The sequence below is a fragment of the Engraulis encrasicolus genome, chromosome 17 (assembly GCF_034702125.1).
Source record: "Engraulis encrasicolus isolate BLACKSEA-1 chromosome 17, IST_EnEncr_1.0, whole genome shotgun sequence".
NCBI classification, from domain to species: domain Eukaryota; kingdom Metazoa; phylum Chordata; class Actinopteri; order Clupeiformes; family Engraulidae; genus Engraulis; species Engraulis encrasicolus.
In genome coordinates, this window is record NC_085873.1 from 14,195,491 (window position 1) to 14,223,099 (window position 27,609).

General features: G+C 42.7%; 2 protein-coding genes across 3 annotated transcripts in view; both read right to left on the reverse strand.

Annotated features, from left to right (window-relative positions):
* Positions 1 to 5,977: 5,977 nt before the first annotated feature.
* On the reverse strand, positions 5,978 to 10,922 carry LOC134467263 (sulfotransferase 2B1-like). The gene is made up of 6 exons (XM_063221162.1): positions 10,742 to 10,922; positions 10,060 to 10,271; positions 9,657 to 9,783; positions 8,990 to 9,084; positions 7,992 to 8,172; positions 5,978 to 6,711 (listed from the first exon to the last, which is right to left on the reverse strand). Exons 1-6 carry the CDS (start codon positions 10,878 to 10,880, stop codon positions 6,602 to 6,604), a joined length of 864 nt encoding a protein of 287 aa, XP_063077232.1. The 5' UTR covers positions 10,881 to 10,922; the 3' UTR covers positions 5,978 to 6,601.
* A 542-nt stretch (positions 10,923 to 11,464) lies between these two features.
* The window catches only part of radil2b (Ras association and DIL domains 2b), an 80,232-nt gene continuing 64,087 nt past the window's right edge, over positions 11,465 to 27,609 (reverse strand). For both annotated transcript variants that reach the window (XM_063221800.1, XM_063221799.1), the window contains exons 13-18: positions 25,354 to 25,498; positions 21,655 to 21,839; positions 20,379 to 21,417; positions 16,330 to 16,529; positions 13,688 to 13,827; positions 11,465 to 12,457 (exon numbers count right to left, since the gene is read on the reverse strand). In XM_063221800.1, the coding sequence (XP_063077870.1) occupies positions 12,340 to 12,457; positions 13,688 to 13,827; positions 16,330 to 16,529; positions 20,379 to 21,417; positions 21,655 to 21,839; positions 25,354 to 25,498 (1,827 nt within the window). In that variant the 3' untranslated portion in view covers positions 11,465 to 12,339. The remainder of the gene's footprint in view (positions 12,458 to 13,687; positions 13,828 to 16,329; positions 16,530 to 20,378; positions 21,418 to 21,654; positions 21,840 to 25,353; positions 25,499 to 27,609) is intronic.

Here is a 27,609-nt window from a genome sequence, read left to right on the forward strand (position 1 = left end):
AAAAGAAGAATATTCATTTTGATTACTTATTTTGCTAAGAAATGTATACTTTTATTTTGGAAGAATGCACTACCCCCATCTTTTAAGACTTTTGTGGACCAAATATCTTCTTTCTTGCCTTTAGAGAAAATGACCTTGGTGAAACATAACAAAGGCCATCTATTTGATGAGCTCTGGTGTCCTATAATTTCTGGTTTGACCAATTTGAACAGGTAGATTCTAAGCCTTGACAGGTATTCCACATTAAAATAAATAAATAATAATAATAATTATAATTATAATAACAAATATTATGTTGGTTATTAATTATATGTACATATTGAGATTGAAAGCAATGCCCCTCACATTTCTTTCTCTTTTTTTCTGTTTTCCTTAAAACTGAGCCCAACTTTTTTATGTTTTCAATGGTTGTGTGCTTGTGTGTAGGGGTGTGTGTGAATGTGCGTGTGGATGTGGGTGTGTGCGCGAGTGAGTGTGTGTGTGTGTGTAGGTATGGATGTATGTTCTGTTTTACTTAATCTCTTTGTCTATTATTATTTTTTTTTATTATTTATTATTGTTAACAGTGTTTCTGATTTGTTATGTGTATCGGACTATCCCTTGTGGGGGGGGGGGGGGGTTGGGGGGGGGGGGGGGGGGGGGGGGGGGGGGGGGGAGGGGGAAATAATTGTAAAGGACTTGGAAACTGTACAAACAAAAGAGACAAAATGTGTTTGAGTGTCCTTTGAAATAAAAAGATTTAACAAAAAAAAAAAAAAAAGCTAGTGCCACTCATCCAATCATCAATGAGCTCTGTGGCAAAAAGGTTTGCTATGTCCCTCACCACAATGTCTAGAGCATGGAGGAGATGCCAGTACACCAAGGGACATGGAGTAGGCCATAGGTTGGTTTTACAATCCAGCAGTGGGATCACTATCTCTTTCCTTGTGCCAGGTGGCACAGGAAGTGCGCCACTAGGGCCCTGCAGAACAGACCACTGTGTGTGTGTGTGTGTGTGTGGTGTGTGTGTGTGTGTGTGTGTGTGTGTGTGTGTGTGTGTGTGTGTGTGTGTGTGTGTGTGTGTGTGTGTGTGTGTGTCTCTGTGTGTGTGTGTGTGTGTGTGTGTGGTGTGTGTGTGTGTGTGTGTGTGTGTGTGTGTGTGTGTGTGTGTGTGTCTGTGTGTGTGTGTGTGTGTCTGTGTCTGTGTCTGTGTCTGTGTCTGTGTGTGTGTTTGTGTTGAGAGTGAGTCTGGAGATGTTTATGAGATGGTAGAAAGCAGATTTGTTGACTACTTTGATTTATTTCTATTTTGGGACTGAATTGATGTTGATGAATCTAGGATAAAGGATGAATCCAGGGACTGACTGACATATTGTTGTCGGTTTTACAGGTAGTGAAACCAGACGAGTGCTGTGCCAGATAATCCAGTGAACTCTGAGAGCCATTGAAAGAGGATGGTGTTAGGTACCGTGTCAAAAGCTGCAGAGAGGTCCAGGAGGATGTGGATGAGAAACAGATTTCACTAGGAGGGAATGAGGCTCTGGTGTCCACAAGTGGGGTCGATGCTTACAAAGCGGCACTGTAGGGAGCGATTTGCATATACCAGAGAGAATTAAGACTGGCACATTCACCATTGGTTCCCTGTGCTCTTCATAGATGAGAGCAGGTTCACACTGAAGACATGTGGCAGACATGACAAAGTCTGGAGAGAACATGGAGAATGTTATGGTGTCTGCATCATTTATGAACAGCACAGTGCGCCGATGGTAAATATGCCGTTTTGATGTTCTCTGTTCTTACGCAAATTGCCCCCTACGGTGCTGCTCAGAAAGCATAGGCCCCATGTGTGGATTAGGGTGGCGGACGTCCGTCTTAAGAACGGTCCGTCCGTCTTTTCAGTTCCTTGTCTGGCGTAAGGCACAGCATTAAGCCGAACAAAGATGCATTCAAATGCATGAAATTGCATCTAAGAAACAACATTTTTCCCCGTCCGAAAATATGTCCTCCTTTTGCGCGTCACGGAGATGCGCACCCTAGTCACAATACCAGGCCCTTATACCCTCATAATGAAATCTGTTTCTGACCATTTGAACAGCAGCATACAGGCCTACATTAATTGCCTGTAAAGCTCATTTTGCAGAGCTCTGGCAGTGGTCTTCCTGTGCCACTTGGCACACAGAGGAGATATTAAACCATCCTATGGTCTCTTCCATGTTCCCTGGTTTACTGGCATATCTCCTGGCATCTCCTCCGTGCTCTGGGCAGTGCTGAGGGACACAGAATTGTTCATGTGCACTAGACCCTCTCTGTTCTCTATGCCATAACATAGATGTACTGCTTTTATTACTGTCACTGACAATTTACTGTGGTCTAGTATTTCTTTGTGGTCACTGCAGAAGTTTGACATGATCTTATTTTTTGTGCCTCTGCACTTAAGGTAGGTTTGGAAATGTTAGATATATTATTTGTTGTGCCTTTGCACATGCTGTCCTGTTTTGCAATTCCATACGTGTCCTGCCTTGTCTTCACATGTTTGAAACACAAAATTGGTCTTTTGTTTTTGGCTTTCTGGCTTTCTATTATTCATCATCACAAAAATCAAGCTATAAATGAGATACATTTCAAAATGTACACACATTATGAACAACAAAAGGCTAATGCAATTTTAAAAAAAGACAAACACACACAAAAAAGGTTAGTGTTTACACATGATTTTTTCAGGCTAATATTGCAAAACCACACAATTCTAGTGAACTTCTTCCATATGAAATTGTACATATAACTTACCCATCAAGCAGATATAATATTTATAATATGACATGGTCAAAACATTTATCAAATATCACTATTCCTAGTCATTTTAAGGTAATTTTTGGGCCATGATCATGCAAAGGGTCTGTTGGCGGCCATCTTGAAATTGAGACCTTTTTTAAAAGTCAGAGTTTGGTCAACTTTTATATATTTATGTTCTACGTACATCTGATACTATTGTAAACCACTGAAAAATCTGCTAGAAGTTTTGGGAGGGTCAAGTCATCAATGCATCTCAATGCATCAGATTGCTAATATTTTGTGCTTTTCGCATCAACCATGACTAAGCATAGCCTTAAAAGGTTGCAGGGATGTTTTGATGTTAATGACAGCATGTATGGTAGTCACCTGAAGTCAAGGAATGTATTAAGTCATAAATGCTTGCAATTACTGTCATCTTTGCACTATTTTTCAAAACTTACAAACTAGTTCCTAACCGAATGTGTAGAATATTTGATACATTTTAGTAATTTTTGTCCTACAAAGTAGTCAAAACATGTTTTTATGAACCTAATGACCCTTCCAATCCATTCCCCATGCAAGAATTATGTGGAAAAGTGGTCTCATTTGTCTTTGTACCATGTTTGGTTCAAAAGTTATGTGAATAGTCAAATATCAGATTTGAAAAAATCGCTATTGCACAGTTTCCAAGATGACCTCTGAAAAACAGTCACAATTTGCAGCCATGCTAACATCTTTTATTGTTAACTAAACATATTAAGGAGTCTAAAAAAATGGGTGGCAACAACAATTACGGGGGGTGCGCGTGGACCCCCTATATTGACCAGACTATATGCCTAGTACAGTAAGAGACATTTATTTTCCTAGCTGCCCAGACCTGCCCATGCATGGTGCCGGAAACATGGCATGCATGGCATCAAATAAGGGGCTTCCCAGCAAATTATATTGAGTAGGCTCAGGGGTGGAAAGTAGGCTAACTAATTACATTTACTCAAGTATTGCACTTGAGTAGCTTTTATGAGTACTTTGTACTTTTTAAGTAGTTTTTAAAATGAATACTTTTACTTGTAGCCTACTTGAGTAGGCCTACATTTTGACCCAAGTAGGCTACTTAACTCAATTTCACTGGAACCTGGCCTGAGTAGGCCTACTGAGTAAAAAAAAATAAATAGACAAAATGCCATGCAAAATAATGCCACAATCTGTCGGAAATGAACGATTATGCAGGATGGCACACAGCATTTCCACTATTGTACTATCTTGGATCAATGTATTGGATGATGGCTGGTGCCAAGCAAGAGATAGAGGTTGTGGAGGACGATATTCAAGAAAAAGAAACATTAAATTATCCAGATGAAAGCTAATTAAAAGTAACTAAGTACTTTTACTCAAATTACATTTTTAAGTGAAGTACTTTTTACTTTTACTTGAGTAGATTTTTAGATAGGTACTTTTACTTTTACTCGAGTAGGATTTAGGCAAAGTAAAGATACTTTTACTTGAGCCTACTTTTACTTCTGTAGCCTACTCTTTCCACCTCTGATGTAGGTTACACAATTTTTTTGGATTATTTTGTTATGACTGCCATTGATGCGTTTTTTTCTGCAAAGCTGATTATTCTGATTATAACTTGAGCTGTTTTGTTTTTACAATATGCATTATGCAACCATTTGTGACCATCCACAAAAATGAAGTGACTTTCCGTAGCAAAAGGCTGCTCAATTGCACACGAAGAGTTCAGACGCAAACCCCTGAACTCCCTTTCTGCACTTCTATATTTTTAGAGAACCCCGTTTTTGGTTTGGTTTACATTCATGTACTTGATAATACATATAAATAGTTATATTCCATAAATAAAATAAAAAACTATTCAATTTTGATAGCTTTGCATTAAATAAAAATGAACTAAGATTATTTTCTGAAAAGGCACTTAGGGGGTTTTGCATCTGAACTCTTCACACATTTAAATTAAAACTTCAGAGTGAGAGAGAGAGGGAGAGAGAGATTTAATCTACTGGATTTAATCTAATATGCTGGATTTGTCTCTATAACCTGAACAGATGGCTTGTATGTCATTGGGTAACACATCACTACATAGGCTACTACAGAATTGTGTTTGCAACAGTTGCAACAGGGGATGCTTGCAACATCTAGGCTATTTTTTTTTTCTCCTATCAGATATGGGGTGCTGGGGACAGCAACACTTAGAAGGTGTTAGAACACAACAATTAGAAAGTACACGTATATGGCTCTTATTGCAGTGACACAACTCATGGGTTGTTGTAATGGGTTGCACAGAGCAGCTCTTTTCAATTCAGGAAGATTTTCAATTCAGGAAGAGGAGAACTGTCTTGTTACACACATACTCCGCATGGACTTCTTCCTGACTGACTCCACTTCAGCTGAAACGACTCTCTGGTCGACAACGCATGCAGCATTTAGTTCTTGCTCAACCATTGTGTGTGTGTGTGTGTGTGTGTGTGTGTGTGTGTGTGTGTGTGTGTGTGTGTACTCTACTTAACACTGTGCTAATGTATTTAAAAAAAACTGTATCTGTATATTTCCTGTGGACTTTGTAACTGCATTTGTGTTATGCTATTATGCTGATTATATGTCCTTGATTGTAAGTCACTTTGGATAAAACCGTCTGTGAAATGTTGCTGGAGAAACAAGGGGTTTTTGATAGTCCCATAAAGACGTTGAGAGAAGGGGAGTTCAACCGTCACTACACACACACATTTGTATATCCATAGTCGGGTTTAATTTGGTTGCTCTCAACATGTGATGTTCAAATCAACAAAAACTCAACAACAAAGCAGACATCACATCAAACTTTTATGAAACGTGTTCTCTTGCCAAGTGTTTACTTGGGTTTTGTGACCACAGCATGAAAATTACTGAGGTGTGTGTGCAGTACGTTAAAGAGGATCTTGAGAGCTTAATTACATAATGACATAATTTGTTTTAGGCGTAACAAGCAGTGGTTGTTTAGAACTGACAAATTGGGTATATGTCAGTAGCTCCACTAAACCAAAGTTCAGCCTTGAGAGAATTGAAGCTGAAATTGATAAGCGCACTGTTCCTCACTGCATTTCAAGAGTGATATTTACTAAATCCCTGTAAGGCTATCGTGTAACTGTCACTCGTCACTACAGAAAGAATATTTGGACAACAATATGACACAATATGAAATAAATGAACACCAGAACTTCAACACATTAGGGCCTGCTAGGAAATAAACATTTAATGTGTTAATGAGAACATACAAACACTTTTAATAGGATATGATGTGCGAATTTTCACATTCAACAAGAGAATTTAATTTACATACATGTAGTTGCTCATCACCACGGGCAATACAATTGTCTTTTACATGTTTTTACATTTTTCACATTTGCATTTGTTCCAACACTGTTATAGTAGGCCTAAGTGCTAATGTTACTATTTTGTTTTTTGAAATGTAAAACAGAAGTAAATTCATTTTGCCCCCAAAAAATGTTAAGCACCAATGAGAAACTCATGTGTTTGTGTTACTAAAGTAAGCTACATTAATACTTGCTATTGGAGGATTACTGTATCTAAAAGGACATTTAGCAAATAGTTTTGGAGTTACATCTTTCAAGCACATTGTCCTCTTAAAACATTTGAAATGCCTAAAAAGCAGCTCTGGCACAAGTCATCAAGCACAAGGGTCTTGTGAAAGTAGTCACACAAGGGTCAATCTCACATTGAATTGTTCAGTGTTAACTCAACACACAAGGGTACAATTTACACTCACAGTCTTAGCAGTACCTCCACTCAAAGTGTTAAAACAACACAGTATAATTTACTGTGCATGAACATGGCATAATCAGTCCCAATCAAATTTGAAATTGACACCTTTCATTTTCTCCTTATATGCAGCGTCGAAGCGTTCTGACTGGGCGGGACTCATCGTGTTCACCCAATCACCCGAAGTGCCTGAAAAGAAGACAACATCAAACACATTAATAACATGTAATAATGCCTCTCACTTTCTCAAAAGTACTGCATTGGCTGTACATACATTTCCTTTTATAAACTAGAACGGGCACTCGGTAGAGCGCAAACCTTCGCCTACGCCACTTATTTTTTTCTGGCCATCTTCAGAGTGTGGGGCATAACATTCTCCAAATTTTGGTGTTAGTTTCATTTAAATCGGACCGGAATATCGTAATATTACATTTTTGGCCCATTCTTGACCTCTTATTCAATTCAGCATGCACACGTTGTTCTGGCATATAGTGCTTGGCAAAGAAAAATGTTTTTGACCTTTTCGTGACCTTGACCTTGACCTTTGACCCAATCACTCCCAAAAAGTAATCGATTGTTCCTTGGGTCATGACCAATCATCCCACTAAATTTCATAAAAATCGGCTCAATTTACGTTTTTGACCTTTTTGTGACCTTGACCTTGACCTTTGACCCAATCACTCCCAAAAACTAATCGATTGTTCCTTGGGTCATGACCAATCATCCCACTAAATTTCATAAAAAATCGGCTCAGTTCTGTCTGAGTTATACGAAGTACAAACAAACAAACAAACATATTCACAAATAAATACACACAGCGGTCAAAACATAACCTTCGCCGACTTTGTCTCACCAGTACCAGTAACCAGTACAAATGAACACAAAGGTACACTGTGGCCACAGTAGGTATTGCAAGTATACTGCCCATTGAAACTGTGCTGCCTATTGCCAAATTTGATCTTTTCATTAATATACTGTATTTACGAAATAATAAACTAATATGAACTAGTATGACCAAAGTACAGTACGTTTTGCAGTTAAAAATGTCAAATTCAAATTCAAAATGGGGAAGATCCTCCTTTTCATGTATGAAAAATGCAATTTTCCCAGTCATAATGAATACTTAGAATTTGATGGTGGTGGTAAGTATCTGTGAAAAGGGTAACATTTGTGAATGGGCATTATGGATCCTGGAAATAAACTACTACAAATATTTTGAAATAGTGCACCTTTAATGAGTCCATGCATGGGGTTTTGCACCTGGTAACATCATCACACTGTCCTCATTTGGAAGGTCTCAGTCACACTATCATCAGGCATCTTGAGGACAGTCCGTACACTGACAAGTTACAATTAAACTTTGCAAATGAGGACCAGTGTACAGGTTGTCCTTGCACCAGTGACCTCCTGAACCTCCCAGTCCAGGCGCCTGACCGAAAGAGGTGTGCACGTAAACCTCATATTCTTACCTTTCCTTAAAAACGCAGACTTCTGTTGGTCGAAGAACTCAGTGGGGACCAGGGAGTAGTTGGACATTTTGTTCTGTTTCATGCTTTTGAAGACGCAGCGATCAGCTATCTTGGCCACGATGTCCTGGCTCAAAGATTTACCTAGAAAGGAGGCGAGCTTACTAACGGACCCCTGGAGATCCTGTTGGAAATCAAAAGACAAGGCGGAAAAGATGCAAGCTAAATGTTATCATCATGGCATGATAAAACTGACCCCCATTTTTCCCTCCTACTTTCAAGATTCAAGTTTTCTTTCATTACATCAGCACTAGAAAAACTGGGATCCTGGTGAATGTAGATATATGTAAATGTGTGATATTTTGATGCATAGGAGGGGGTGGGGTGGGAGCATGAAACCCAGGCAGGAAATTATTTTTTAAGTTTACACCTAAACATTTAGAGGAAGGAAATGCCCCAGTAATTTCCAAATATGCTGGTGCTCTTGAAGTTAAATAGACAAATCTCCCTTCTTTGTAGACTTGGTGGCCACTAGGCCAACTTCAGGCAACTCTTGCATATGAGTGAAGGAGAAATTAAGTTCTTTAAGTTAAAAACCCTTTATTGTAAACTGGGGCATAGTCTACACGCGACACGCCCTGACGAAGACCCGGTGAGGTTGAAACCGATATGCGTTTTTAAACTACTGTATGCCCCAGTTTACAATAAAGGGTTTTTAACTTCAACTTTATTTCTCCTTCACTCATATGCAAGGGTTGCCTGAAGTAGGCCTAGTGGCCACCAAGTTTGCACCTAAAATGTTGTACATATACCAACTATAGATTTAGCCGTTTTGCAGTTTGCTTTGATATTTCATTCACAACTTCCAAATCCAGACAGTCCTACATATGACAACAGAAACCCAGCCAAGTGGACTAAGTTAACGCTAGCTCCCAAGAACAAAATTGCATGCCTACAGCACTGTACTGTATGGCATGAAGGCAAAAAATATATCAACTTACTCTTATCATTTCCTCATAAAAGATAGAACAGATATTGTCAGACTCCTTGGCGCCGATCCAGCCCTTAACATGGTCAAACCAGGAGCCAAACATTACTGTGTGAGAGGAGAGAAATAGGTCAGTGCCTTCACATGAACTGTAGTTAGTCAGTGACTTCATATGAACTGTAGTATCAATATTAGTCTGATAAAGCTCCCTTTGCTGCCTTTTCATTTCTTATTAATGTTTAATGTACCCTCTATATAACCAAAGTCCCTTGGTCATTGTCATTTTGGAAACAGAGGCTATGCACTTCAGGGTTAAACATTGTTCAAATGAATAAATAGCCATGTCTGAAATACTCTACCAATCGCACTGAACAGACGGTGTGTTACATTGTTTTGGTCTCTATGAAGCACACTATTGCAGCCCTGGCCTACTGGTTAAGGAGATGAGCTTCAGCTCAGAGGGTTGCTGGTTTGAATCCCATCCTTCCACTCCCTACCGCACACCATGGCTGAGGTGCCCTTGAGCAAGGCCCCCAACCCCATATTGTTCCAGGGACTATACCCTTTAAATAGCAGTAAGTTGCTTTGGATAAAAGAGTCAGCTAAGTGTAATGCAATGTAATGTCACAAGTGAACATTTATTATGGTGTGTACAATATCAGTAAAATGTACTCCCTCACTTTTCCCATCAATGAACTTCTCCAAGAACTCGTCCACGGTTCCCGGGTTCACCAGGAAGGACGCCATTCCATAGTAGTGGTACGAGGATGTGAAGATGTCCTTTGGGTTTCGGAGGACATACAAAACCTGAGGGGATAATCACATTTTACAGTCATGTAGGAAATCAATAGGTCTACAAGTGTAATGTAGACATACCGATATAGCATTTGGTTTTTTTTGTCTTTTTTAATCATTTGGCTATCTAAAGGAGCATTTGGGCATTCATGCATAAGTAGCAGAACCATTACATTTTAACACCCAAACACTTTTTTCAGAAGCTGCATTAATGAACAGCCTACCATTCTGTACGAGTCAGACTGATTGCTGATGCATGAATTATTTTAGCAACTAACCACCACATACCCTTGGTTTGACCTTGCGATAGGACTCTGGCATCATGTTGTAGTGGAAGTGGGTGGCGAAGATGCGCGGAGACGGCCTCTGCTCCAGGTTGAGGATGTTCGCCCTGTGCTCCTCCAGCCATGGTACCCGGTCCCAGTTTGGGATGGTGTCTATGGGCGTGAAGTCTCCCTCGCTCTGGATGACGGGAACGATCTCCTGCATCCATGTGGTGCCTGAGCAACAGGGAAGCCCAAGCTTTTATATTCATTTTCTAATATTGCGTTACACACTTTTACCGACTTTTCTTTTCTCTTAGGACAAACTCCCGAACACCATCACCAGAGGTCTCAGGGCCAGGCAAGCCCATATGGGAAAATTCCGTTCAACAAAGTTCATACTGTACTAAGACTTGCATAACATCTGACATTCCAACATGAATGGACAGGGAATTGTTGCGTGCCCTACATTCCTTCCCGTATGAAGTGCTACTGTCAGTCTGAACTAATGAGTAGGGGCATTTCAAAAACATTTCTGCAGGCTGCGTAAAACACGGAAACAGCCCTGTAATGTTGAGCGCAATAGTGGAATGCAGTCTCCCTGAAAAGCCAACTTTGCGTTGCCGACATGACAGCTTGGAGCGAGTGTTGCCATCGAATAACAAAGACAAGTTGTAAGCTACATCGTAAGAAGACAGACAACATACCTGACTTGGGATAGGTTACGATTAGGATGTCATCCGGACGAAAGGTGAACTCCTCGTAGTACTTCAGACATTCCGGAGGGTGAAGAACTTTTGGAACGAACACTCCCTTGTACACCGAGTACAGCTCCGCTTCGGTCATGATTTCGCAGAGCTCACGGTACTTGCTCCAGCTGTCAGTTAACTGTGGCAACACGTCTACTTATGAATGGAGCGCTGTGTAGCAGTGTCTTATCTTACGCGTGCGCAAAAGAAGCCAATATACTGTAGTAGTAGGCCTTCATTCCTCGGGCTACATAATTCCTTTGTGAGTAAGTTTGAAGTAACCTGAAGTCCTGATATACCTAAATGAAATCAATTAAGACTTAAGACTTAACATGACAAAAGTTTAAAACCAGAAATGTAAAGGGGCGTCTTGGTGTCTCCATGCAGAATGACCATCATCACACAAAAAATGTGTTGTGCCTTTGAATAGAACATATAGGCAAATTAGACAATTTGGTCAACAAATGAGCAATCAGGTGATTCACATGAATGGCCTACATAATGGCTTTATTTGAAAGACACATGACCAAAAACAACACGAGAGATTACAAATACAAATTTAAGACATTTAAGAAATTGATCATGGATTGTCAGAATGCCAGACTGTCTATTCTGACACACTTGGAGGCAACTTTTAATGTAAAAATTGTAAACAGAGACAATGAATTGCCTAACCCCCCCCTTAAATCTTTTTAAGAGCCATTCATTCAACACTCCCAATGAAGAAAAAGACGCAAGAAGGAGGCACTATCAAGTAACAGTGCAATCATTTGTCAAGGTCATTTCATAAGACTTTACCCCTGCCGGTTGGGTATTAACCACACAAGCTAGAACACTGGTTTGTTCAGACAGACAAAAGCAATATAACACTTAGTGTCCTTCAAGCACATAAAACATTATTGCAGATTAATAATTAATAATTGTTCTCAGACATTGATTACACAGCCATCAACATCATGAAATCAGCCATTTAAAAAGACCATACATTTTTAAAATAAAATAAGTCTAACTTTTTTTGCCTTTGTCTTATGTACGGTACATGTGTATAAAGCTGTCATAATTGACTCTTAAATAGTGTAATGCACAATTGCTATGTCGATGTCCATCTCCGTTGGAGGCTGTTATACAGTGTATATCAGAGGTGGGCAAACTCAGGCCTGCGACCACATGTGGCCTGCAGAGACATTTCATGTGGCCCGCAGAGCCTTAACAAGTACGCCAACTTTTAAATCCAAAAAGACACTGTCAGCCAACATTCTTAAAATGCAACACAGTGGTGTTGCAGGCTTGAGATTAACCAAATACATAGGTGACTGTATTCAACTAAAAACGTTTCTTTACAAAATGCAGGATTGAAATAGGCAACATGTCATATCAGTGTAAATGATTTCTTTTCTTATAGATCGTCTTTGCTCATTGAGCCACTGCGGGCCCCACATTATTTCTTATTAATACGGAGAAATTGCTTGCGACATCTGGTCCTTCGTTTAATATTCTAATCCCCATGTGGCTCTTCTGTCAAAACAATTGCCCGCCCCTGGTGTATATGGTCTTGGTCAGCTGGTGGATTCATTGGGGATGCCGCGTCTGCCGCGTCTGCCTCTGGCACCCCACATGGATCTGGACACCAGGAAACGCGGCTTCTCTCCACACTTCTGGATGAGCTCTCGACCCCTTGGAGAAAGCACACAGAAACAAATACCAGTGTTAATAGACTGCGTAACTCTTAAAGAGTTGACATGAACTCTGTTTCTGTTGACATTTGATAGCTCTACCCCTTGGGGAGACCAGCACGACAGACATCATACACAAAAAAGAAAGAGGACACAGAACAGGTTTAGTCAAGAGCAATATCACATTATTTTTTTAAATATATTTGTAGCCCCTTAATGTGTGCAGTTTCACCAGTGGAACACTGTAATAGTTAGTCATTGAAAAACCTTAACAACCATAGTACTTCCACTATGACAGTGAGTTCACAGTGGTAATACATTACATACATGGTACAATACATGGTAATACATTACGACTTGGTCATTACGGGTGGGCGATATGTATTGTCTGCAAAATCATCGTGAACGTTGCTTTGACAATGTGTCATTTTTTGTAATATCGAGTTTTTGAAAAAAAAAAAACTATTATTAAGTCAATAGGCAAGAAATGCAGCGACAGGGCTGCCACGGATGTTCCAGCCCCACCCACTCACCCCTGTTATAGTCCATGGCCAGGCCAGGCGGACTAACTACACGTTGCCTTGACCTCTGTACACTGTAAAACAATGCAAGCCAGTTAAACATAAAAAAACAAGTTTCCCTGCTGCCTTTGATTTGTACGTTAACTCAACTCGAGGCTTAACTCAACTTGAGGCTTTCTCACAAACTTAAGTTGCAGTTGCAGTTGCAGTCGCAGTCGCAGCGGGGCAACTTTTTTATGTTTAACTGGCTGCAATGTTTTACAGTGTAAAATACAAAGTAAGACATACCCCCCTTCTCTCTCACACAGATACTTCCATGTCACATCTTCACAGTCCTGTCAAAATAAAGGCACGAAAAGAAAAAAAATGGTATAGAAGGGATGTAGGTATGTTTGGGTAATCTGAATTTGTGGATATGCAAAAAAAAAACAGACTGTTGCAGATTTTTCTTCTATTGTAAGAAGGCCATAATAGACTTTCAAGTTCAAGTTCAAGTTTAAGTTTATTTGTCCCCAAAGGGGGGAAATTAGGTTTGTAGCAGGTAAAGACAAACCTAATTTCCTCCCTTGGGGGACAAATAAACTTAAACTTGAACTTGAACTTAAACTTGAAAGTCTATTATGTTATCCAAACTGAAGTGTAAACATATCATGACTGGGTAAAATTTAAAAAAAATGATAATGCAAAACAAGGCTGCCCCACTCACTCACCCGTGGTAGTCCATGCCTACGAGGCTGACCCCGTTGACTGCCATGATGCGGTCGCCGGGAGACAGCCTCTGGCTCATCTCTGCGGGGGAGCCGGGTAGGATGGACCGGATGTAGATTCCCTCCAGATCCAGAGGTGTCTCCTGGGGCAATACACATACATCCTAGTCAGATCTCACGCACATCCAATTTCTTTTAGCCGGGTGCAGGGTCAAAATGTACATTCCATGTAGGATAAAGAGGAACCGCACAGAAATGAGCTGCCTTTTTAATCCAGTTTTATTTCCGCGACTTTTTGGGCCACAACAGCCCTTCCTCAGGCACAGACACAGGGCTGTGGTGGCGCGAAACACCACAGAAATAAAACTGGATTAAAAAGGGAACTCATCAGTGTGCGGTTCTTCCTTACCCTACACATATACTGTACATACACATGCACATACGCACACACATAGTGTAGGGTAGGCATTGCAACTATGCTGCTCATTGAAACTGCCTGTTGCCAAAATTGATCGTTTTATGATATATATATATATTTTTTTTTAAATGTATTTTTAGGGGCTTTTTTATGCCTTTATTTGACAGGACAGTCGAAGATGGTGACAGGAAGCGAACGGGACAGAGAGACAGGGGAGGATCGGGAAATGACCCCGGCCGGACTCGAACCGGGGTCCCTGTGGGTGGGCATGCAAGCCCAAATGTGGGGGGCTTAGCGCGCTGCGCCACAGCGCCCCTTTATGATATTTATTAATAAACTAATATTTACTATTATGACCTAATTATAATAAACAGCTAAAAATGTCTATTAGTGGTGGTAAGTATTCGTGAAAATGGTAACATTTATGAATGGGCAACGTGAATTGTGGAAAAAAACTGCTAAAAATATTGTAGAGTGCACCTTTAAGGCAGAAGATATTTTCACCAATTCACTGATTTACTTATTTATATGAGGCAGCACATGACTTTAGTGTCCCTTTTACATCAGTTAGTTTGTAACGTGCAACAGACGGCCTATTGAATACAGTGTACAACAATCTGTAAAATACACGTCAATGCATTATAGGTCGATCCTTACAACAAAGTGATAGCTATGCGATTGCAGCAGCTATCCATTTTAATGTAGTTACAGAAAACCATAATTTAATCCAAATGTAATCTTATATCTACTATATTCCAACTACCTGTTATCTCCACGTCTCTCACCATCCGCAATGGGGTCACCCAGCTAGTACAACAAGTATACCACTAGATGGCGATGTTTATTCACTCTTGTGCCATTCACTGGTCTAATAAAGAATAGTGGAGCCCTGGCTAACTGATTGTGTTCATCATAGGGGAGTATTGTTGTGTTAAATACTTTAAAGGTGCACTGTGTAGGATTGTGGTCAGAGTAGGTATTGCAGCTATGCTGTTCATTGAAACTATGCTGCCTATTGCCAAATTTGGATATTTTCATGAATATTTACAAAGTAATAAACTCTGACCAAAGTACAGTAAGTTATGCAGCTAAAATGACTATTTCTGGACATTCAAAATGGCGGGAATGGAGAAGATCCCCCTATTCATGTATCCCATTCACAATGAATACTTAGAATTTGATGGTGGTGGTAAGTAGTTATGAAAAAGGTAACATTTGTGAATGGGCAGCATGAATTCTGGAAATAAACTACTAAAAATGTTACAGTGCACCTTTAAAGTTCACTACACAGGTAAGGTATACACATACACAGGACCATATGATGTACCTTGTAAGTAACAGCAAATTGCTATGGATATAAAGTCAGCAAAATCAGCACTGTAATGTCATGCAATGTAACAATGAAGTACATGCAACAGCAGCTCCTTATAATAGCAAAAGACAGGACTGCTTGTCAGCTTTGGAGCGGCCCGGGACAAAGTCATCTGATTGGAGGGCCTCCTCTCAATACATACAGTGCAATGTAATGAGAACCCAATTCTGGGCCTCTCCTCTCCCTGGGCCCGGCACAGCTGACCCCGTTCTCCCTCCCTGTCAGCTTCCCTGGCAACAGTACTGCGCAGCCATTGGATGGCAGGGGCTTCCATTCCAAACTAACCATAATTCACAGTAACTATATTCCACAAATATTTTAGAAGAATTTTTTTTTTGAGGCTTTACAGTAAGAGAAAAGTTTAGCTTCCCGCTTTGAAACAATGGTGTCAGAAAGTCCTGTTAAAAAAATAACTGTCTGAAATATGATCTGTGGAAAATGTCTGGGGGTTGAAGGATTCAGATCAAAGCAGCATGATGTTCCAGAGGGCTCGGGATATGTGTGTGTGTGTGTGTGTGTGTGTGTGTGTGTGTGTGTGTGTGTGTGTGTGTGTGTGTGTGTGTGTGTGTGTGTGTGTGTGTGTGTGTGTGTGTGTGTGTGTGTGTGTGTGTGTGTGCCTGTGTCCTTGTAAGTGTGTGTGTGTGTGCGTGTGTGCGTGTGTTGTGTGTGTGTGTGTGTGTGTGTGTGTGTGTGTGTGTGTGTGTGTGTGTGTGTGTGTGTGTGTGTGTGTGTGTGTGTGTGTGTGTGTGTGTGTGCGTGTGTGCGTGTGTTGTGTGTGCGTGCCTGTGTCTCTGTGCGTGTGTGTGCGTGCATGTGTGAGAGTGACAGATCATCACTCAATGGTGTGCACTCAACTCTTCCATTCACCAGGGCGAGGCCCAGACCACACAGACCCCTCTGGAGCTCCACTGCAAACACCTCCCTCTCCTCCTCCTCCTCCTCTTCCTCCTCATCACCATCATCTTCATCACCCACATCTCCATCCCCCTCCTCCTCCAGCTCTTCTCCCTCCTCCTGCTCCTCTTCCTCCTCTTCCTCAAGCACCTCATTGGTATCTGGGGACAAGAAGCATTCAAATTACATGGATGTCATGGATGAAACACTGATTTCTCCAGCAGCACGGCATCATGAAAGCAAGCAAGATAACACGGCAATTTGAACCGTCTATTGCGTTTGTGCATGAACGTTGTTGATGGATATTAATGACTTCACTGCCCCTTCAAAAAAGGGGAGCAAAAAAACACACACACAATAAAAACCCTATCCATTCATTCATGCAGTATCCATATAGAAGTCACAGAAATCAGAAAACCAGACTTAAAACACCTGGAGAGGAATAAGAGCCCATTCACATGCTGTGACTAGCTACAGTGGGCCTAAAAACCACAAGGAAATGAGAAATGAGTTTCTTGACAGTCAGCAAAAACTGTTGCAGAAAGAAAAGAAAGCAAAATAAACTAGATTGCATTTCCTCACAGAAAATGCTGGAGTATGCTTGCCCTCCATGCATTCGCTGCCCCTCATGCATGCGTTGCCCTTCATGCATGTTGCCCTTCATGGAGGTTGCCCTTCATGCATTGCTCTTCATCCATGTTCAGCACACACACACACACACACACACACACACACACACACACACACACACACACACACACACACACACACACACACACACACACACACACACACACACACACACACAGACACACCACACACACACACAATCTAACACAAACACCCCATAAGAGTCAAAAAGTCAAAAACATGTTTTTTTGGTGTACCACCCCCTGGACACCACATTGTACACTTGCATATCTTTGTTTTGCACCCTTTGGGCTAAGGTAAGAGCACCAAATAGCTTTAAATTACTTGTCTTAAGTTCCTGGGCCAATACATTGAGGCCATTGGCTCATAGTGTAAATGGGGCTGATATTGACCTAACACAGTTTCGCTAATTGTGGCGCCCCCCAGGGGCCAAATTTCACAAAAACTGGTATGCAGCCTTTGACTATAGTGAAGATAATGTGTATTTATTTTTGTTGTGATACGAGTAGGCATTGCCGAGATATGAGCTCACTTCCTGTTTGGCGTCTTCGCCGCCAAATTTGATTGGCTCCTGTTCAAAGACGGTTCAAGAAATCAGTTTGTAACTTTAAGGGTAGCTGTATCCCAGTCTGAACATGATCTGATAAAATTTTCAGGGCACTCTCAAAAAAAATGTGGGAGGGGCGTCATTTTTATTGTTTTTTACAACATTCAAATTGCAGGAAAACTTTCCGAGGTCCAAAATTTTGTCAAAGGGTGCGTTGGATTCGGCTTGGTCCCAGGATAATGTGAATACCATTTTGGTTGTAATATATATGGGCGTTGCCGAAATATAAGCTAACTTCCTGTTTGGCCTCTTCAATATGGCCAAAACACATTTTGGTCAATTGTGGCGCCCCCCAGTGGCCAATTATCCTCCAGTTTGTCATTTGACCTCTAGGGGTGATGTCGATCATGTGTATCCAATTAAGTTGTGATCTGACATGTCTTTACCGAGATATGAGCTAACTTCCTGTTTGGCGACTTCAACATGAGGTAAAAACACATTTTCACTAGTTGTGGCGCCCCCCATGTTCCAATTTTCACGAAAATCGGTATGTAGGCTCTGGCTATAGTGAGGATAATGTGTATAATTTTTTGTTCTGATACAAGTAGGGATTGCCGAGATATGAGCTCACTTCCTGTTTTGCGTCTTCGCCGGCAAATTCGATTGATTCCTGTTCAAAGACGGTTCGATCAATCGTTCCGCAACTTTTAGGGTAGATGTATGTTGTTCGGAACATGCTCTGTGTAAATTTTCGGAACGATCCGCCAAAAATTGTGGGCGGTGCGCCATTTTTATTAATTTTTACAAAATTCAAAATGGCGGGAAAACTATCCAGGCGGAAAATGACGTCATAGGGTGCGTTGGATTCGTCTCAGTCCAAGGATTCCAGGGATACCAAGTTTTTGAAATTTGGACCTACGGTTCAAAAGTTACCGTTTTCCTGTTGGTGGCGCTAGAGAGTTCGAGGTACCCCCGTGAAAAATACAAAACCTGGTCGTCTGACCGTGCCGAACGTTTCGGTCTTTGAACGGATTTTCTATCTTGAGCGGTTCTTCAAAACGAATGGTTCGTAGAATAAAAAGTGTACAGGAAACAGGTACAATAACAATAGTATGCTTGCCGCTGGCAAGCATACTAATAAATAAATAAATAAGAAAACCTCAAAGCCGCGCATCATTGTTTCAAGCAGCCCTGCCTGCATTCCCTGGCTGTCTATCCAAAGGCCAGATGGGCGGGAGTGGAAATATAAAATAGGGAGGGAAACATGCTTTGAGAAAATGGTTACCACAGTGGTTCTCGACCTATTTGGAAGAAACGCTAGGGCTCTTAGGGCTTCCCAATACCCCCTTGAGAAACTCTGAATCCTCTGAATCTGGATGAGCATCTACAGTAAATTGCTGCATTCATTCATTCATTTATTCACTCATTCACTTACTCTAGTTTTTCTCAACTAGTGATGTGTCGGTCGCGAACGAAACGGCTCTAGGAGCCGGTTCTTTGAAGTGAAATACGGGAACCGGCTCAGCTATGGGAGCCGTTTTAGGATTTTTTTTGGGAGCTGTTCTTGTTTTTTTTTTTTTTGTCCTTCTCTCCCCCTCCCTCTCATTGTGTATATCCTCTAAAGGTGCCAGTGGTTACAGCGCAGGTGTTACAAACACACTCACAGCGATCAGAAATGCATAGTATGTAGGCCTATTAATAGCTTTTTAATATAGGCCTACTTTGTATTTGGGTATGTTCGGTCATTATTTAACGACTCATTATAATAAGTGTTATTCATGAAGGCTTTTACGCATCATGCACTGCCCAAAGTGCTTCACAATGTCAATAATGAAACAAAATGTTGTAAAATAAAATTAAAACTATTAATTTATTAATAATGTAAACATATATATAGGGAGCCGTTTGGGAGCCGAAAGAGCCAGCTCTCCATAGTAAGAAGAGCCAATAGAACCGCATCTCAAAGAAGAGCCGAAAATCCCATCACTATTCTCAACGGGGGCTCTGCAGCCCACCAGGGGGCGTTGGGGAGCCCAAGGGCGGCGTTGAGAATGATACAGCTGAAAGCGCTGTGCACTGAGCTTAGTTGCAATTGGGGAACATTGGTCCACTTTATTTGGCAGGCTTGGCAGGCATTGGCAGGCTTATGATGAGGTCAAGGAGACGTTTGGTAGGCTACTGATGAGGTCAAGGCGGCATTTATTCAAAAAAGGTTGAGAATCACTGACATATTCATTTGTATGCTCCACATGTATAGTGCAGTACACAGGAATGCAGATGTTTGTACAGATGTGCTGCAGCTCTCAAAGGAGAGAGAAGCAGCCGCAGCAATGGGAAAGGGAACATTTAACTGTAAGAAAAAACCCTATTTGTTGACTCAACTTAACTGAATTAAGTTTTCAAGTTGCTTTCATTTGACTAAAGTTGATTTAACTTACGTATAGTGTATGTATAGTGATCTTGAGGCCGTCTTATCCGGCCCTCGATATAAATTTAATGTTATGCAGATTCACATGAAATATGACATGTTTTGTAAAGAAATCTTGGAAATTACATTTGCAATACAAATACGTTATATTGTCAGGGGACCTAGTGAAGGTGGCACCTGTTGCTGGCTGGTAAAGGTGGCCATCTTCAATATACACACAGGCCTAAAGTGCAGGGGGAAATCCTGGTTTGTGTTCATAGTACTACAGCCCTTGGAGTATTTTATACAAATTTCAAGTGGCCCCTCAGAAGAAAAAGGTTGCCCACCACTGTGCTTAACTAAAATTCAGAGCATGTCTCTAGCTTCTGGCTCAAATGCCATTACCTCTTGTGTGAGTGCCCAGGTGATGGTTGTGATTGAGGCTGCGGTCAGCCTTCTGGCAACGTGCACCATTCTCCTCTCCCTGCCGTGGATCCTCTGCCTCTGTCTCTGTGTCTGACTCATCCAGAAGACCATCAGCCTCCACATCTCCCAGAACAAGCTTCCTCAGTCGTGGTGAAAACTGGGGCTCAAACTCATCCTGCACTTTAGCAAGAACCATCTGCCTGAGTTGCGGTGAGGTAGGAGGCTCGAAGTCGGCCTCTACCTTGGTCAGAACCTTCTGCCTGAGTGGGGGCGAGGGAGGAGGATCAAATTCAGCTTCCATTTCGGCCAGAACCTTCTGCCTGAGTCGAGGCGATGTAGGAGGCTCATAGTCGGCCTCCACTTCGGCCAGAACCATTTGCCTGAGTCGTGGTGAGGACGGCAAATCTGCCTCTACCTGGGCCAGAACCTTCTGCCTCAGTTCTGGCGACGATGGAATTTCAGCCTCTATCTCAGCGAGAACCATCTGCCTCAAGTGCGGCTCGATCTCTGCTTCAACCTCGGCCAGAACGAGCTGCCTCAGTTTCGGGGAGGATGGAACGCTGGGAGGGCCATGGGGGCCGTAGTGAGAGCGTGCTGGGTAGAAGGCCAGACTCTCGCTGCCACTGCTGCCACTGCCACCACTGCCACCACTACCACCGCTGCTGGCACTTCCACCGCTGCTGCTGCTGCCACTGCTGCTGGTCCGGCCTATGTTGGCCCCCTCTGCGCTCTGCCTCTCCAAGCTGCTCAGCCTCTGGTTCAGCAGGGATGCGTACGCCGCCAGGTCCGTCCTGGTCCTGATGATGGCGCTGTTGCTGTTGGTGGTGGCCTTGGTGGTGGTGGTGGTTGTCATGGTCGCCGCCATTGTCGTGGTCATTGCCACGGTGATCGGGGAGGAGTTGCTGTCGCCGTGGTGATGGGGCAACACCTTCTCGGCCTGGCCCACCTCCAGCTGGGCCCTGGGCAGAGACTCCATCTTGGTGACCTTGGCCTCCAAGGGCACTGCTGCTACGGTGTCCTGTAAGGGACAAGAGGGGAAACAGTGGATCTATTTGTCTTATTCCGCGTAAACATACTGTACATACATTTGTCATCTAAATGACCATAAATGCATAAAGCATGCACATTGACCTGCTGTTTTAAACGGAGGCTCTTACTGCAGATGGGCTTGTCGACAGGTCAATTCACTCTTGGACATACACAGGACTGACATTTAACAAGATATTCATGGAAACAACTATCGACTGTCACTTACCTTCGTAGTCTCTGGATTTACGTCAGCTCCATCGCCAGTGTGGGGCAGGGTGTTGATGAACTGCTGCAGCCTATGGAGCTGTGTTGAGAGCTTGGCGTCAGTGATGGGCCTCCCCAGCTCCAGGAGGAAGCCAGTGCAGGGCAGCACCAGGGGCGGGTGGTTATCAAGGCTCTCCAGGATGTCTCCTGAAACCAAAACCAATTTATTAGTATTAGTATAAGATAAATATGGACAGCTGCCAGGGAAGGGTGGCTATTCAGGATGTCTCCTGAAACCAAAACCAAAACATTACATTAATTAATTATAAGGTTTATTAGTATTAGTATAAGTTATAACTATGGACAGCACCAGGGGAGGGGGTTATCCAGGATGTCTCCTGAAACCAAAACCAAGAAGGCAGAGATGTCAAAAGTAAAAGTAAACTAATAATACAAAAGAAACATTGTTTCCTTACAGCACAGGTAACTTAACTGAGCAACCAGTAGACTTCTGTACTTGTCCAAGCTAACTCTGCGCTGGTTGGATGAAATTTGTGGTGGCTTCTTTATAGTGTTTTTCAGTAACAACACCCATGGATCATCCGTGAATCGAAGTGTAGGGAGAGGTAAGGGTGGGATTCAAACCTGCAACCCTCTGATCTTAAAGACCACCTCCCTAACCAATTAGGCCACGGCTGACCCCAAATCCACCTTTGAATCCATTTCTCCTTCCCTTCCTTCTTTCTTCATTACAGTATTTCTCAATTGGTTTTGTACATTTCTCGAATCTTACTCTCGCATTTCGCAAAACATCACATTCATTTCCAAAAAAGATTTAACAAGTGGCAAAACACCATGGATGACCTGCAAAACCCAATCTCTTGCTCAAAACCCTTGGCCAATCTCTCAAAACCAGGTTTTCGTGTCTGTGAACGTGTCAGAGCCATCAAAATGTTATGTCACTGTGTAAATGTTTTGGGGAGTGAGATCTTTCATGGATTATCATAACAAAGCATTTTGCAGAACACGACAAAATCAATTGATAATGTACAAAAACACTGAGAATTGTACACAACCATTTGCATGGTGATGAAAGCATTTGCTAAATGCTGAAAACTACGAGAAACATATTTTACCATGTGCACAGGTAACAGCAGGAAGTCACAATTGAGCAAGAAGTTTTGAGAATGATTATTCTGTTGTGAGAAATGTACAAAACCAATTGAGAACAACTGTAATCGCCCCTCTCCTGTGGAAGCAACATGGCATTCCATACAGCACACCAATGTGCTCAATGGAAATGAAAATGGATGTGACATCACTTTAGAATAAGCTTCATAAGTTCACTTGTTCCAATCAAAAGCTTATAGGACCTCTATTTTCGCTGGGATCATATTTTTTTCACCAGGTAGAGTGAGCTGATACTGAGAGATTTGTTGATAGCTGCTACACAAATGAAACATGATCGATGATTATGTGGGACTTTCAATGAGTTTCAGGGCAGCATGGACATACGAGAAGAGAAGAGAAGAGAAGAGAAGAGAAGAGAAGAGAAGAGAAGAGAAGAGAAGAGAAGAGAAGAGAAGAGAAGAGAAGAGAAGAGAAGAGAAGAGAAGAGAAGAGAAGAGAAGAGAAGAGAAGAGAGAACCATGAGATGCAACCCCTTCATATTCAGCCATCTCTGATAGGAGACAGCAGGACACAGTGCATGTCAGCACGACAGCACAGCTTTGGCCACTCTCCTCACAGAACATAAAACGGTTCTTTTTCCCCCTCAACTGTTAATGCATCCAGATGTCTGCATCTGTAGGAGTTCCATTCTGCACGGTCACGATCAATATCTGGTGCTATCTATTTCAATGACTTTGTCTCTAACATCTCTGATCCCTATACATACAGGGAAGCAGTCAGAGAGGGGGGAAAAGAGGCCAGTTGTCCAGGGAGAGTGGGGCCCCAGTATGGGTCCCTCATTACATTGTATTTGTTGGGTGGGGGGCCCCCAAATGATTTTGTTCTGGGCTCAACCAAAGCTGTCTGGCGGCCCTGCCCACATCTGCAGTGTCTTGAGTGAGTTAACCAATTCTGCTTTCGGGTGGATGGAGTGGCCCAACGTCCCGACCGTAGGAACCTCAAGATAAAAATCAGAGCACGTTCAGGTTTCAGGTTTCAAAGAAGGAAAGAATGAGCGTTTAAGCTGTTCCAGCTAATCTGACTTCATAGTGTGCCGCAGCATCTCCAAAGTGCGGCATCCAACTTCCTGCAGAGTGACCAGAAAACTTAGATGGGGGACAATGAGAGGTACATCATATGGTGCACACACACACACACACACACACACACACACACACACACACACACACACACACACACACACACACACACACACACACACACACACACACACACACACACACACACACACACACACACACACACGGCATGTTAGATGGGGGACAGGGAAAGGCACATCTAGTGGCAAGCTGTCTGTTCTGACTTACTTACTTAGAAACATATGCCTGATGTTAGAGTATCACAATATAGGATCAAAAGTTTCAGCTACCGTAAGAAACACGTGCCTGATGTTAGAATATAACAATATGGAGTTGAACAAGCTACAGTAAGAAGCCTGAGTCTGATTTTATCATATTACAGTATACTGTACTGTAGCCTCAAAGGAGCTGCCGTAGGAAACCTACGCCTGGGGCATGGTAGCTCAGTGGGCCACGACGACATACCATTACACCAGGCACCCGGGTTCGGTTCCGACCCAAGGTAATTTTCTGATCCCACTCATTTCCTGCCCTTTCTCACTGCCCTGTCCGATTCAAGGAATAAAAAACATATGCCTAAAGTTGAAATATCGCTTCGCAATATTAAATGCAGTCAAAACAGCTTCTGTAAAACATGCCTGATGTTAGAATATCAGAATGTAAGGTCGTAGCTGCAGAAAAGAATCTATGCCGAAGACTACACGGCTGAATAACTAAAGGGACCCGGAGAATCTTCACAGCCATCCTATCAAACGTTCAGACAGCTTGCCACAGTGGCACACTTCCTCTACCCCACTCTTGATCTCTACCAAGCCTGATTGTGCAGCCTGTTGAAGTAAGATGACACAGATATAAAAGCATAGAGGTCGTAAAGGCAAAAGACTAAAAAACTAAAATGACAATCTTTGCAAACATCAAATGCTAAAAATGCTTGCCACAGTAGCACCCTTCATCGATTCCTCTCTAGCCCTCCGCCAACCCGGTCCGTGCACCCCTATTTCGGTGAGATGAAACAGACATGAAAGCTGTTGAACTAAATGAACCCTGGAAAAAGGTCGTAAAGAGACTGAAGACTAAAACTATAGGACCAGAGAGCTGAAATGGGCCATGAAAACGGGCCATGAAGTCTAAAAAACCATAGGAGGACCAAAGAGAGAGAGACCCAATGGGCCCTGACCGGTTCTGAAGGCAGCAGGGGCCTCTGGGGAGAGGGAAGGGGGGGTCCAGGAGGGTCTCTACCCTTCTATTAAAGCAGCCCATATACCTCTTTATCTGTGAGATGAAACAAGATTGTCCAACTAGGTTGTCCAGGAGTGAGGGGGTCATAAAGACTAAAGACTAATGTAATTTAATGAAACTACAGGAGCATTGAGATGAAATGGGTCCCCGCCAGTTGTGAAGGCCATAGAGATTAAAGACTATAGGATGAGAGAGCTGAAATGGCTCCTGACCGGTTGTGAAGGCGGCGGGGGCGTCTGTGGAGGGGGGGCTCCAGGCGGGGGGGCCTCCGCGGCCGGGGCTGTACTCCCTCAACATGTGGTGCAGCTGGGCCGCGTTCAACTGGGAGAACTCCACACGCAGGGAAGCCCAGGAGTCCTGACGAGAGAGAGGGGGTGGGGGGGAGGGAGGGGGAGGGGGGAGGGGGGGAGAGAGAGTTAGACAGACAGACAGACAGACAAAACGGACAGACAGAGAGACAGACAGACAGACAAATCGGACAGACAGACAGACAGACAGACAGACAGACAGACAGACAGACAGACAGACAAATGGGTCAAACTACACGCAGGGAAGCCCAGGAGTCCTGAGGAGAGAGAGAGAGAGAGAGAGAGAGAGAGGGAGAGAGAGGAAGAAAGAGTTAGACAGACAGACAGACAGACAGACCGACCGACAGACAGACAGACAGACAGAGCAAACTCCACATGTAGGGAGATCCAGGTGTCCTGAACAGGGAGGTACAGAGAGAGACAGTTACAGAGGGAGAAAGACAACTCAAACTCCACATGCAGGGAACCCCAGGAGTCCTGACTCCTGAGTAGACATGAAGAGGGAGACACACAGTTCGACAGACAGACAGACAGACAGACAGACAGACAGACAGAAGAACTCTACTGGCAGAGAGTTCCAGGAGTCCTGAGGGGGAGGTGTCGACACATTTCCTCGCGAAAAATGCTCTGCTGCGACATTACATTACATTACACTACATTTAGCTGACGCTGTTATCCAGAGCGATTTACACTAACTATATCTCAAGGTATTGGTTACAGTCCCTGGAGCAATGTGGGACTTGGTACCTTGCTCAAGGGCACCTCAGCTGTGGATGCAGGTGTGGGTAGAGGTCAGGTGGGATTTGAACCTACAGCCATCAGATTGAAAGACCAACTCCCTAACCACTAGGCCATGGCTGCCCAAACTTGACCAAAACCATGCCTAACCTTAAGCAACGTTTCCGCTGCGTTTCCGCTGCTTTACCAAGAACAGTGAAACAAGCAAGGGACATTGTGAAATTGTGCCCTGACCAAAAGCATGCCTAAACTTGACCTGTCACAGGCGTTGTAGAGCACGAGTTAACATGAAAAGGCGTGATGCACAAACATGATAGAAGGTTCAAGTCGGTGCGTTATCTTGCACAATGCAAAAACCATTACCATTTGCATTTACTGTACTACACAGATGCATTTTGGTGTAACATACAGCAGTTAAAAAGGTCTCCACTACCCATTGAGTCATTACATCTCATCAACCAACAATAATAATACAAGAGCATATTCAGATAAACAGAACAACACAGCACCATACAGCCAGGGATGGATTACTGCACGAGCCTACCGGGCCCAGGCACAGGGGCCCAAGAGTCAAGGGGGCCCTGAAGCCCAATCCTCTACATGTCCATTCTCACATTACACTTTAAACAACTGTATTTTCAAATGTTCTTGAATCCCCCAATACTGTAGGGCCTCTAAAATCTGACCTAAAACCCTGAATCTTTTTGCAGGGGGGCCTGTCTTGCTTTTTGTCCCAGAGGCCCATGGATGCATATTCCGCCCCTGCGTCCTGCACAGTAGCTCTGTAAGAGTACCATTAAATGGGAACAGGAGAGGACAAAGACCTCATTCACCCACGTAATGATTTAATGGGATGATGTTTATTAAGCGATAAATCACACAACACTGGCCTTGTGGATGCCTACACATTACAACGCATTACAGTCCTGATTAAATAATGGCTTGTTATTGAGGTGTGTGGTTAACAAATGGGTAAGTGCACCGCTACAAAGGCTGAGGTTAACTGTGACTAGCTACAATAAAACAGGCTGCCAGTAGGCCCCGGGGCATCTTTACTTAATTACAGATTCTGATAGACAGAATCTATAATACCTCACACATGGTGATAACTGATGAATATATGGCCTTTTGACTGTGTTCACATCTTAAAATGGAAGAAGAGAAATCAGCTCTGAAAGTTTCTCTTGTCCATAGAAAACACATATTGTTGGTCCTTTTAAAGACAAAGTGTTAGCTTTTAGGTAAACCAACACTGTTTTTTGGAGCACTGGGTAGCTTCACCAATACCTCAACTTGCACATTCTGCAAAAAATTACAAAATATATTTAATGGTGACTCATGCTCTCCGTTTCGCTCTCTCACAGAGATGTGACTCTGGGGGTGAAATCCAGTCACAAATGTGCTTGTGTGTGTTTGCAGCCT